This window comes from Salminus brasiliensis, chromosome 2, assembly GCF_030463535.1.
Source record: "Salminus brasiliensis chromosome 2, fSalBra1.hap2, whole genome shotgun sequence".
In the NCBI taxonomy this organism is placed as follows: Eukaryota; Metazoa; Chordata; class Actinopteri; order Characiformes; family Bryconidae; genus Salminus; species Salminus brasiliensis.
The window spans coordinates 12816851-12829351 of record NC_132879.1 but is presented as its reverse complement, the minus strand read 5'-3'; the positions used below and the strand labels follow the sequence as shown (position 1 = coordinate 12829351).

General features: G+C 41.0%; 1 protein-coding gene across 1 annotated transcript in view; it reads right to left on the bottom strand.

The window, feature by feature from the left end:
* Positions 1-999: 999 nt before the first annotated feature.
* atp7a (ATPase copper transporting alpha) overlaps positions 1000-12501 on the bottom strand; it is a 28608-nt gene continuing 17106 nt past the window's right edge. The window contains exons 11-23 of the mRNA XM_072667989.1: positions 11909-12003; positions 11512-11639; positions 11165-11319; positions 10192-10326; positions 9592-9786; positions 9254-9436; positions 8923-9133; positions 7861-8007; positions 7471-7613; positions 6784-6987; positions 6471-6588; positions 5868-5970; positions 1000-5066 (exon numbers count right to left, since the gene is read on the bottom strand). Of these exons, the coding sequence (XP_072524090.1) occupies positions 4793-5066; positions 5868-5970; positions 6471-6588; positions 6784-6987; positions 7471-7613; positions 7861-8007; positions 8923-9133; positions 9254-9436; positions 9592-9786; positions 10192-10326; positions 11165-11319; positions 11512-11639; positions 11909-12003 (2091 nt within the window). The 3' untranslated portion in view covers positions 1000-4792. The remainder of the gene's footprint in view (positions 5067-5867; positions 5971-6470; positions 6589-6783; positions 6988-7470; positions 7614-7860; positions 8008-8922; positions 9134-9253; positions 9437-9591; positions 9787-10191; positions 10327-11164; positions 11320-11511; positions 11640-11908; positions 12004-12501) is intronic.

Below are 12501 nucleotides of genomic sequence, written 5' to 3'. Positions count from 1 at the left end.
CATTCATGTGCTGGCTGGAGGCGTCCAGGAGAAATCTGGAACCAGCTCATAAGATCTCAGCTACTTTCTTCAACATGAGAAATTCTTGGTCATTTTTACTGTATTTATGTTTACATGCATCTGTTTTAACAGGAATTTTTACAATATGCAAATATTGTCTTGTAAAAAAATGTGATTTAGGTGCCTAAAACCCCTGTGTATGTACACACACACACAGAAAGAGAGCAGGTAGTATTTGGGTGGTGGATCATTCTCAGCACTGCAGTGACACCGACGTAGTAGTGGTGTGCTGCACTGGTACGACCGGACCAGACTTTAAACACAGTGTCCACTCTAGTAGACACTCTTACCTAGTTGATCCACCATGTAGATAAATCTCAGAGATAAAGTCAGAGACAGAAGCTCTCATGCTGCACAGTTTGTGTTGGTCATGCTCTAAATAACAACACTGTGTTGATTTTCTAAGTGTAAAAAAGGGAACAAATCATCCTTTAAATCCTGGATTTCAGGTTGTTTATATTTAACATACTGAAAATAAAAATTAAAGAGTGCCATTACTAGAAGGCTGTGTGTGAGAGACAAAATGAAATAGTCACATGTAAAAGATGCCTCTGTACCCAAGCTGTCACTGCCAATAGTTGGGAAAGATCTGTGTAATTAATTCAAATTGATTCCCTCTGTATTTATACTTGCCTTGGGCCAGGGCAAACTCAGAGGTAGTTCAACCGACAGGACATTTTTCCAGTGCACGTGTGCATTCTATGACTTAACATGCTGTGTATATAAATATGCTTTATTTTTAGATTATTTTTAGAAAAGGTATTTAAATTGCTAAAGATTTTATTGATAGTCATTATATTTCCACTGCATCAATGAAAATATATATTTATATGATCTTAATGAAAGATAAAAGCTAAAACTGCTGAAAGAACTTCAATATAAATGAAATATATATTTCTAATCAATAACAGCTGTTCACCAATAAACAGATGAAATGAAGCCAATAAGCAGCAATTTATTGAAAGATTGTTGCGTTACAACTATAAAACATGTCAGCAAACCCACATAACAAACACCACATTCACTCACAGCTTCAGTCAGACTCCAGCGTAAGAAAACAGACACATAGCAAGAAGAGCAATAAATAACAGCTGATGCAGTGAAGCCACTGTAGACTAACTAATGCACTGACTTTGCAGGAGACCTGCATCAGTAAAGCTGCTCCTCCCTGTGGCCTTCAAAATCCTTCAAAACAGTGAACATAAAAGAAAGGCACAGTAACACCGCTTCCCGTGTTCCAACCCCCCCCTCCTTTTCTCCCTCTTCACACAGGGTAATGTGAGAACACAGCGCTGTGAGGAGCGGCCACATTTCACGAGGTCATTGTTTTCGACAAAGGCACATGTCCCAAAGGAAACTCCGCAATCAATACTCATCTGTTTCTGAAGGATCCAGAAACAATGATGGAGCAGTTCGAATACGTACTGTAGGACTGAAAGACCTCGTAAAATAGATTCACCTTTAACTCTATGCAGCCAAGTTCTGGACTGTGGCCTCCAATAAAAGGAGAACATAGAGGAGCAGAGGAACGGCATGAAGGCTTGTACTGGACGTGTGTAGTCTCCAGGGTTTCTTCTGAAATCAGGGTTATTTAGAAGAGAGTTTGTAGACAGGCTAATCAAATCGAGCTGTCGATTTTGGAGTAGTGGTGCACTGTTCTACTGTGCAGAGACACCTGCAGACACATCACCTTCATGGAAAATTCATTAGAAGAAATCCCTTTACTGCGTCCTCACCAAACAAATTCAAAGGAACAGTGGACTGATGAGGTTTGCTGGAGTAACATCCTCTGCTCTTCTGCAAAGGCTTTTCACTAGATGATGAAAGATTGCTGTGAGGATTTGAATGCATTCAGCCACAAGAAGAGCATCACTGAGGGCAGGTACGTTAAATGATTAGTTCGGTCACTCCAGCCCATCCAACTCAAGGGTATTGGATGGAGCTTCATCACTCCAAAGAACACAGTTCCACTGTTCCACAGGCCAGTGCTCGAGGGCCTTTACACCACTCTAGACATGGTGGCCTTAGGCTCACATGTGCAAAGCTGCTCCAGAGAGTCACACTTTACTGGCTGTGCTGCAACTACGTGCCTTTAAACATGTGACAGCAATAGAGCAGCCCAATTCACCAATCAGAAGGTCTGTCTGGTTACGTTTGGACATAATGTGCACGAGAATCCTTCAAAATGTCCGTATGATCCATCAATTGTTCCTTTTTATCAAGTGTACTGTACTATGTAGAAATATATTCTGGCTCAGTGTACAAAAGCTGGCTTTGATGGACACTGTGAGCCTTCAGCCACAGCCATTATGAGCCTCTCAGACCTGTTTAGATAACAGACAGAAGGTTAATAGAAGGGTTCTTTTCCCTTGCCAGCTACTGGAACTGTTCCCTATATATATTAGTGAACTCTAAATGCATTCTGTACTATGTGGGGTGAAAAGGAACAGCTCGACTCAATATGCTAACTATGCTAATAATCGATCGAAGTCCAGGCTACTGAGTGACGCAACTGCCGAACAATGCTGTGCCTCATCAATGGAGAATCCCAGAGACCTATAAGTCCAGAGAGCACAACTTGCACAGCCCAGGTGCAGCCCACCTGCACCTGTTAGCCACTTGGACATTCACACAGATTTAGGAGCATGCATTCCCCAAGTTTATTCAACTCCACCATTTACTTACTTATGAAATACAGGGGGCTCCTAAATTAGCATAATATAAATCAAGCTACTAGTCATGCCAGCATTTTTGTTCGAGCTGTTCCTTTACAAGGCATTGAGGGCTTTTAGTGTTTGACACCACATCCTTTGTACCCCTAGTTTCTAGTTGCCAACACACGCGCACACACACGCACACACGCACAAAAATAGGTTTACAATTAGTTTCTGGCAACAACGTTCAATTTCCTTAGCAGCCGTCTTCCACAAGGCTCTCCATCAGCCACTTTAGTATGTGATTAACTACAAAGCCTGGTAGAAGTTGTTTCATCTCTTTTCCCTTCACGGTTTTGCTCTTGTTCTGCTCAAACAAAGAACAGGCGAAAATCTTTGGGTCAGGCTATTATTTAGCCTGACCCATTAGCGTATTCAGATGTGCTACAGAGCCAATACAGCCACCATAACAATGGCTGATATAATTGTCAGTTACAACTGAACTGGAAGGCAAAGCTGACAGAAATTCAGTAATTACCTGCCTTAAATGGATATATACACCAATCAGCCATAACATCAACACTACTGACAGGTGAAGTAAAAAAAAACAAAAAAAACATTGATTATCTTCATCTACAGTGGCATCGGTCAAGGGGTAGATACATTAGGCAGCACGTAAACAGTCAGTTCTTGAAGTTGATGTGTTAAAAGCATGGGGAATGGGCAAAGACAAGTTTCTGAGCCACTCTGACGAGGGACAATTTGTGATGGCTAGACAACTGGGTCACAACTCATCAGGAAGGTCTTATGGGGTTTCTCTGGTTTGCAGTGGTCAGTATCTTCCACAAATTATACAAAAAGAAACCAGCTCTGAACTAGTGACATCGTCATGGGCAACTAAGGCTCATTGATGCTCACTTCACCACCTACAGGACTTGGAATGAACCTGCTGCTAATGTCTTGGTGCCAGATACCACAGGCCACCTTCAGATATCTTGTGGAGTCCATGCCTCAAATGATCAGATGTGTTGTGGCTGCAAAAGGGGGACCTACTCAATATTAGGCAGGTGCAGCTAATGTTACGGCTGATCGATGCATCCACTTCTGCAATGGAGAGAATGTTTTCGGTCTTCTCCTGTACCAGCCAGCTCATTAGTGACCTGCTCAAGAGAGAACACTTGCAAGACTCAAGATGTTCTTTCCATGCTAATTATTTACTAAGTTATCTCAGTGTCCAGAGCTTCCTTCTTCCTCAGAGATGTGAGACAAGGTGATTTCTTTGGAATGTTTTTTTTTTTTTTTGTTTAGATAGTCTTACAAATAATTTAAGCCGCAAGCTGACAAGTTGAGATCATTCATTAAACAAGTCTCAATCGTGAATTAGCAAAAGACAGCACCAGATTGTGAAAACTGGCATTGGCAAGTGTAACTATTATGTGTTTTTTGCTCAAAAGCAAAACTATCTACTGTAGTATTTCTTGATTGGGGCCTGAAACCATTCTTTACTGTACAATATTACTCCCATTCAAGTATGGGAAGAAAGAAGTGGAAAATATTTGGATAAATAATAAAAATTATAATAATATCTCTAACATTCTTTGTTCCATTACTTACATGATAAAGTATAAATAAAGGATATTTTAAATATTCTTCCATTACAATCCTAAAACATAACAATAAACTAAATATTCTTCCTTTCCGCAGAAATAAAAGCCTAAAAGATTTCCATGTCTGCATGTGGCATATTCAAAGCTTTTTTGGTCGGCAGGTAGATTGTCAGTATAAAACAGCCACATGACCATTGCACATTCGCAGGTGTTCCCCTGACGTTTGAGCAACGTATAGAAATTAACTTGCACTGAGAAGACACTTGCAGCAGCCCAATTCCCGACTCTGTGGCTTCCTGCTGGCCTTGGGAGGGACTTGCGCACTGGCTGTGGAGATGACAAGCGTGCGGATGAGAACACTCTGGGGACTGAGCTTTGGTCTTTCCCCCGCAGGCACTGAGGTGTGAAAAGAAGCCATGCAGCTCCTGGTAATGCATCATTGGAGAACTGCTGCTCAGAGCCCTGCCCTCCTCAGACCATCTCCTCCTCACAGTGGGCTCCGCCTATGAGCAGAGAGTGTTTATCGGGCTCGCTCAGGGCCATGCTGTTGAGTGAGTGCTTGTCTGAGCGCATAGAGTTGATGGAGGCTCGGCTGTAGTTGACCAGACGGTCCAGCAGGCTTAGTTTGGGCGACGGGCGCCGCAGCTCCCCTATGCCAATGTGAACACTGACGTCCGATATACTGCCCTGTCTTTGCTGCCCAGCTAGCTGCTGCTCCAGCTTCTCTGGACTGGGTTTGTTGTAACTATTGAGACAAAAAAAGAGAGGAAATCACACATTTACTAGAAATGGGACAGTACTGTTTTGCTCCTTGTTAAATTAGACAGCATTTATAGTAGTTTTTTCAATAAACAATTGCTGGGCAATGAAAGAATTTGCAAATTTCATCCCACACAGCAATCGGAGACGTGTTTGACTACCCAGTGTAAATGCATGTGGCTTATATCTTATCTTATATTGCCATTAAAGAAAATGTGAGCTGTAATGTAAGACTCTGCACCACTCACACAGCATAACTAAATTTGGATCACAGTAATATGGTTTATATTAATATTTCTACAGACAATATTATTTCTAAATAGACATTATCAAACAAAATTAAGCTTGTTTTTTTTCTACCACTTCAAGGTTTAGGAGAGAGGCATGTAATAGTCACCCTGAAGCAAAAACCTTGCTTATGCATTTTCAAGGTTTTCCTGCGTTTATTACTTATCTTTTATAATTACTTATCTGACATAATGTGAATTTGACAATTGTTATTTACATTGTGTGAAAATATCAGGTAGAATGGACCAATATAAATACATACAAAAAAACATATTTTTACATTTATTTTTACATGTACATTTTTTTTTTACATATCTTTACATTTTCTTCTCCTGTAAAGTTGCCATTTTGGAGATCAGTGTGAATAGACAATAAATAGGAAAGAATTAAAAAAAAAATCAATGCCAACATCAAAGAACACCAGACAGGCACTGCTCTAATCAGAAGTGTTTCTGGCAGACTGTGTTCTTGCAGCGTGGGGAAGCTTAGATACACTTACCATTTTAGCAGAAGGGAGGAGAGGACCACAGAGACTGAAGAGGCTGCCATGGCAGCAGAGCCCATCCAGGGTTGCAGCACCAGACCTATTGGCATGAAAACACCTGCAAACAAAAGCAGCTATTAATACACCTGGATCACAGTACACAAGAGTTAGGTTACAGGGACTAATGAGAGCAGACTGTTCTTTACTCATATGAGCAGTCAAATAATAAACATACAATAATTACTTAGATAACCTGAGATAGTTCTCTGCACCCAGTGTTTAAAATACTTGTTTTACAAGATTTTAGATTTTGTACCCTAAGTCAATTAATTCATATCATCACACACTTCTACATATTTAGTGTTTATTTGATTAATTTAACAATGAAATACTTTGGATTTCAAAAATTAAACAAATATTCTGTCTAAAATGTGCAAATGTTTTAAAGAAATTCATGTTTGTTTACTGTAGATGACTTGTTCACATATTTACACTTAGACTATCAATAAAATGTGTAATTTAAACAGCGGTTGCCAAACTTTTGCTCAAGACAGTAACTTGCATTATAACACAAATTTACTTTATTACCCTAGATGCATATGTCATGCATACACTCACCAGCTGCAATAGGAATTCCCACAAGATTGTAGATTAGTGCAAATACAAAGTTAATACGGATCCTTTTGACAGTTTTCTTTGACAGGTCAATGCTCGCAACAACATCAAGAAGATCATTCTGTGAGGAAAGACCGATAATATCACACAATAAGAAAAATATAAATGACAAATACACACAATACAGCACTCAGCTGACAGTCATGTAGAGGTTTACCAAAAATGTTACACATTAGAGATGCCTCAATTAAAGCCATGAATTGCTCAGATCTTAGCATTCAGTCCAGTGGGTGTAACCCATGCTGGGTGCTCTCACCCTGATGAGCACCACATCTGCTGCTTCAATAGCAACATCAGTGCCCGTGCCGATGGCAATGCCCACGTCCGCCATCGCAAGTGCAGGAGAGTCGTTCACTCCATCGCCCACCATGGCCACCCGCTTACCGGCAAGCTGCAGCTGTTCTACTTTGGCTACCTTGTGAGAGGGCAGCACTTCTGCAAACACCTTCCTGATGCCAACCTGCACAGACAGCAGAAAAGATTTATCTAGTATATACAGAATTATGAAGACCAGTCCAGGTTCAATCTGATTGGACAGAGTCCAGGAAGGTTGTATAGGTATTTATGTTTACAAGTAAGTAACGTATTTAAAGACAAAGAAGATTTTACAGTATACAGATCAGTAGATGTAACTATTTGGGAGTTCAGAGCCAAACACGGTCGTGTGTGTATAAGTATATTAAAGTGAAGCTACAGAAATTCTGAGCTATAGCACCATCTGCTGGACAACAATTTAGTTGCACTGCTACCAACTGACTGAGGAACTGTGAAAGCACATAAGGGAGAGCCTGCCATAGAGGAGCTCTGTGTAAAGATGAGATGTGGAGGCACTTTCGAAAGACTCACATAAGCTTTATATTTATGCAAAACAAGTCTATAATAATGCCTACTAGCTACATACTACATACTAATCTACATGCTAAACAGCTGTCCAGTACAGTACCTGTGCAGCGATGGCCCGGGCTGTCTTGCTGTTGTCACCAGTCATCAGCACCACTTCCAGACCCATGGAGGTGAGAGTGTGAACAGCCAGCTCAGCCTCTGGCTTCACTGTGTCCGCTATGGCGACCATGGCACACAGCACACCTAAGAAAAGATAAACATGCCCAGGTTTTGGTTGAGAGGTGAGCATTATAATGGACTCACTCATACTCAGGATAAGGGAGTTTACACCAAAATCAAGTCATCAACCATTTTATTTAGTGCTGTTATCCACACACTCCATTAACCATTAAAAATACATGCAACAGAAACAACACAATAATGTAAATACTTTGCTAGGAATCTCTAAAATGCTGAAAGAGATGGGATGTATTACTGGTTTTGCACTAACCATCCACAGCAACAAGTACAGCAGTACGACCCCTCTTCTCATGTTCAGTCATTGCATCGTCTACATCAGGCCGAATGTGCAGACCATTGCGTTTCATCCATTCCCTGTTTCCGATCAGCACTGTGTAGGAGGCCGACTGAACCAAACCTAATAACAGATCAGGACAGCACAGGTTAGCGCACCTATCCTCACTATATATAAATATATATATAAACATACACAGTCATATCAAAATATTATAACCATTTTAAACACTGCATTCACTCACTGTCCACACTATTAGACACTCCTACCTAGATGATCCATTTTGTAGATGTAAAGTCAGAAATAGCAGCTTATCTGTTGCTGCACAGTTCGTGTTGGTCATCCTCTAGTCCTCCAGCCCATAGGACGCTGCTGGCTGGTGGACTGTTCTCAGTCCAGCAGAGATGCTGAGGTGTTTAAAAACTTCAGCAGAACAGCTGTGTCTGACTCACTCATAGCAGCACAACACACACTAACACACCACCAGTCAGTGTCCCTGCAGTGCTGAGAATGACCCACCACCGAAATCATACCTGCTCTGTGGTGGTACTGTGGGGTCCTGATTAATGAATAACAGAACAGGGGGAAATGAGGCTACCAAAGTATGCAGAGAAACAGATGGACTACTGTCTGTAATTGTAGAACTACAGCGTGCTCCTATATAATGGGCAGAGTTCATTTTAAACCAGGGGTGAAATAATATATAATATTCTGATATGACTGTGTACTTTTCTAATTTCTAATTTTTGTATTAAGAAATCTCAACGTAAACATACCTTCAGACAGTCACAAAAAGGTGGGGGAATACATATGTTTACAGTTTAATTAAACAATTTTGGTTTATTTTACACAGTTAATAATAAGTGTAAATGAGTGTCAGCTAACCACTTCTCAAAAGAACTGGAAAGGAAACCTCCTGACTAAAGTGTTAGAACAGTGTGAAAAGTAGATAACATACAATCACCATCAGGTACGACCCACCAAACCAACGTTTTGGTTGGTTCGGCTGGCTGCAAGAGGCCATGCTGTAAGACTCACTGAGAGGCTCTGGATCCATAATAAGCGGATGTGCACTGGAGCTGGCTCTGGGGTCGCTGATCTGCACCAGAATGGCATTGCGCTGGTTCTCCTCACCATCGCTGTCCTCTCTTTTTACCAGGTTCTCTGTGTTGCTCACATGACACTTGATGCCGCAGCCTGGGACTGCCTGGAAATCTGTGCAGGTGCCCAGCGACTCTGTGGCCAGCTCCTAAAAGCACAGATTACACTATAAAACAAAGCTCCACGCTCCACACAGCATGATCAGATACAGGCTACAGGTAGATATGGCTTGAACAGAAGCACAATAAACTTTATCAAATGGACAAACCTGTTTACAGAAGCGGGTAATTGCTGCCCCTAGTGGATGCTCGCTGTTGTTCTCTGCCGTGCCAACAATGGCCAGAAGTTTGGAGCGAGGCATTCGGTTGCCCTCCACCAGGATCTTCACCTGCACCACCTTGGGGGCTCCATACGTGATGGTGCCAGTTTTATCAAAAACCACAGACTGAATCTGAGAAAAGAGACTGCGGTCACATTTTTGGCAGAAAACAGATACAGCACATAAATTCCCTTAAAACAAATGAACAACAACAAAAAAATGCTTTTGAGTGAGAAATCAGCCGGTGTGAAAAACCCTCAGACAGAGATGGTGTCTAGCCCCCTCACCTTATGAGCCATTTCCAGAGGCTCCCCTCCTTTAATGAGAATTCCATTCTGAGCACCAACTCCTGTGCCCACCATCACTGCTGTAGGGGTCGCCAGACCCAGAGAGCAGGGGCAGGCGATGCACAGCACTGTAATGGAGGCCTGGAAGGCGAAGCGAATGATGGCCTCTGCCTGAGACACACTTTTATCATAGCCCTGCAGAAAGACACATTCTTCAGCACCGTGAAATTAACAGGCAGAGTTACGCAACCCAACAGTTTCCAGTCTAACCACCTCTCTGACATGGTTGAGTAAAAGTGTGCAAAGTGATACTAATTCAACCATATAGTGGCTGCAGCTCTTTGAGGTCAAGCCTAGATACATAATTAGCCATTTTGCATGTAAAAATGATCAAGCACTGAAGTGCAAAGGAATATACAAACAGACTAGAACGCATGAACTCCAGACTATTTGACTAAAATACTATATTACAGAAAACACAGGAATACGTTAGTTAGGACATGACCTGTATGCCAGCCAGTAAAGCAGACAAACAAGTCTGTAGCTGCTTGACTTAGAGTAGGGTGTGTTTTTGCACAAACAGCAGCTTAGAGCACTCACAGGGAAGTACTTTTCCACCACAGAGAAGTTTACAAATCCAATCGCAATCCAGGCGACAAGGGTGAAGACGGAGACTGCTACAATGAAGGGGACAAAGTATCCACTGATCTTATCTGCAAACTGCTGAATAGGAGCCTGTGGTGCAGAGCAAGAGGATGGGATCAGAACAAAGGCCAAACATTTGATTGCATTCATGGGAAGATTTATAGTTTTCAAATAACAAACAAAAAAAATAAGCAGATAAATATATACTGTAGGGCATGCATAACCCAAAATACACTTTCAAACCACTGAATGAACAAAGGACTCAGCGTTGTGTTTTGTTGTGAGAGTTTTATTCTGATAACAGTAATAATACAGCCCTTAGTATTGGTTATGAACCCCTGCTTCTTCTTTTCTCCTCATTCTCATACAAAGCAAAAGTTAAAAGGGAGAAGGCAGGAAAGAGGAGGAGACTTAATAGAGGAAAGGGGTATGGTATATAGTGATTAGCTACTATGTTGTTCTTAAAAGAAACTGGCGCTCTCTCTGGCGCGCTCTGATAAAATGGGAAGCATTTTGCACAAATAACTTTTCTACCTCACTGAACTCAATATTTATTGCACACTGCATAATTTGCACACTACCCCCATTTATTTATTATTCTCTGTCTATATTGTGTTGTATTGTCTATTTGCACTTGTATTGTGTTGCACTTGTGTTCTGTATGCACTGTGTCTATGTTGCACCAAAATGAAATGACAATAAAACCCACTTGACTTGACTTTATAATGAATGAATATCCCGAATGCCTCTTGAGGGAAAGAGATTATTATAGTACATGTATCCCAAAAATACATAGAATATTGACATAATATAAAAATATTTTTCTGTCTAGTTTATACTATTTACAACTTCATTACACAAATTAAAAACTGATGAAAGACAACTGATTCCAAACTTCTGAACAGTGGTGTAGATCCAAGAGGCTCACCTTCGAGGTCTGTGCCTCCTCCACCAGTTTGACAATCTGTGAGAGGGTAGTGTCTGTGCCCACGTGTGTGGCTCGGATGAGCAGAGATCCGTTCTGATTGATAGAACCGGCAATCACTGTACTCCCCACCTTCTTTGTCACAGGCATGGCTTCACCTGAAACAAGAAAATCAGCTAAAATTACACCACCAGGAGAGGAAAAAAAGTGTATGTCTAAATACCACAAATCTGTTCCAGTTTGAGCACATGAGGATAACAGCGATTACTTGGAAAACAAGGAGAGATTTTATATTCCGGAACTACTGTGCAGCAGTTTTTCACATTACCAGAAAAAAGTGGCAGCCTAACCTGTGATAAGCGACTCATCTGCCATCGAATGCCCTTCAACGACTCGCCCATCTACTGGGAACTTCCCTCCTGGAACCACTTTTATAATATCCCCCCTCTGTACCAGATCCACATCCACCTGCTCCTCACTGAGAGACAGAGAAAGACTTCTTAATAGGGATACATAGTTATCTGTGCCTCTTGGTGTGTCCGAAAGCAGATATGAGGAGGTACACAATCATCGATTGTTCTGATTTGTTAGTAGTAAGCAGCAATAAACTCAAAAACAGCAAGTTAATTGCCATCCTTTACTTCTTTATTGATACAAATAATAAGCTGTTGATGACTATAATAGTGTGTTCAGTCTCTGCAGCACAGAGCTGGACCTACAGCAGGAGAACAAGGGAAATTAAACTACCTTAATACAGTCATTGTATCTCCACTCAGGGTGACAACAGTAGCCTCAGTGGCCTGTAAGGACATCAACTTGGACAAAGCCTCAGAGGTCTTACTCTGTGGGTGGATCAGAGAGACAGGAACAGTGAGACAAAGGTTAACTGATTTACCTTTCAGTTACAACAGTAACTTTCCTCAATATATTGACATCTAAAAGTGTGCAAATGTACATTTTTGCAATCTGGCACACTTTTGGAGACAATCTGTGCATTTATTGTTGGACTTAAGTATACAGTATACAAACAAGAGTAGTTTTTCTTTTACTGCACACAAATGCTATGTGATTTCAGAGCCATGGTCATGCACCCATCACATGATTTGCTACAAAGCTGTAGAAAACGCTGGGGGGGAACACTAGGGGGGTGTTTGGCATAACTCAAATCCAATGTTCAGCTAAAACAACATGATTACAGTTAATATTTTTTAGTTATTGCCTAAACATGGTTTTATATTTGGCATGTCCACACTAATACTTATTTATTTTTATTACTTCTTATTTGACTTGTCCATATATAATTAGTTATTGTTATGGTTTATTTAACAATTTTTTTTTTT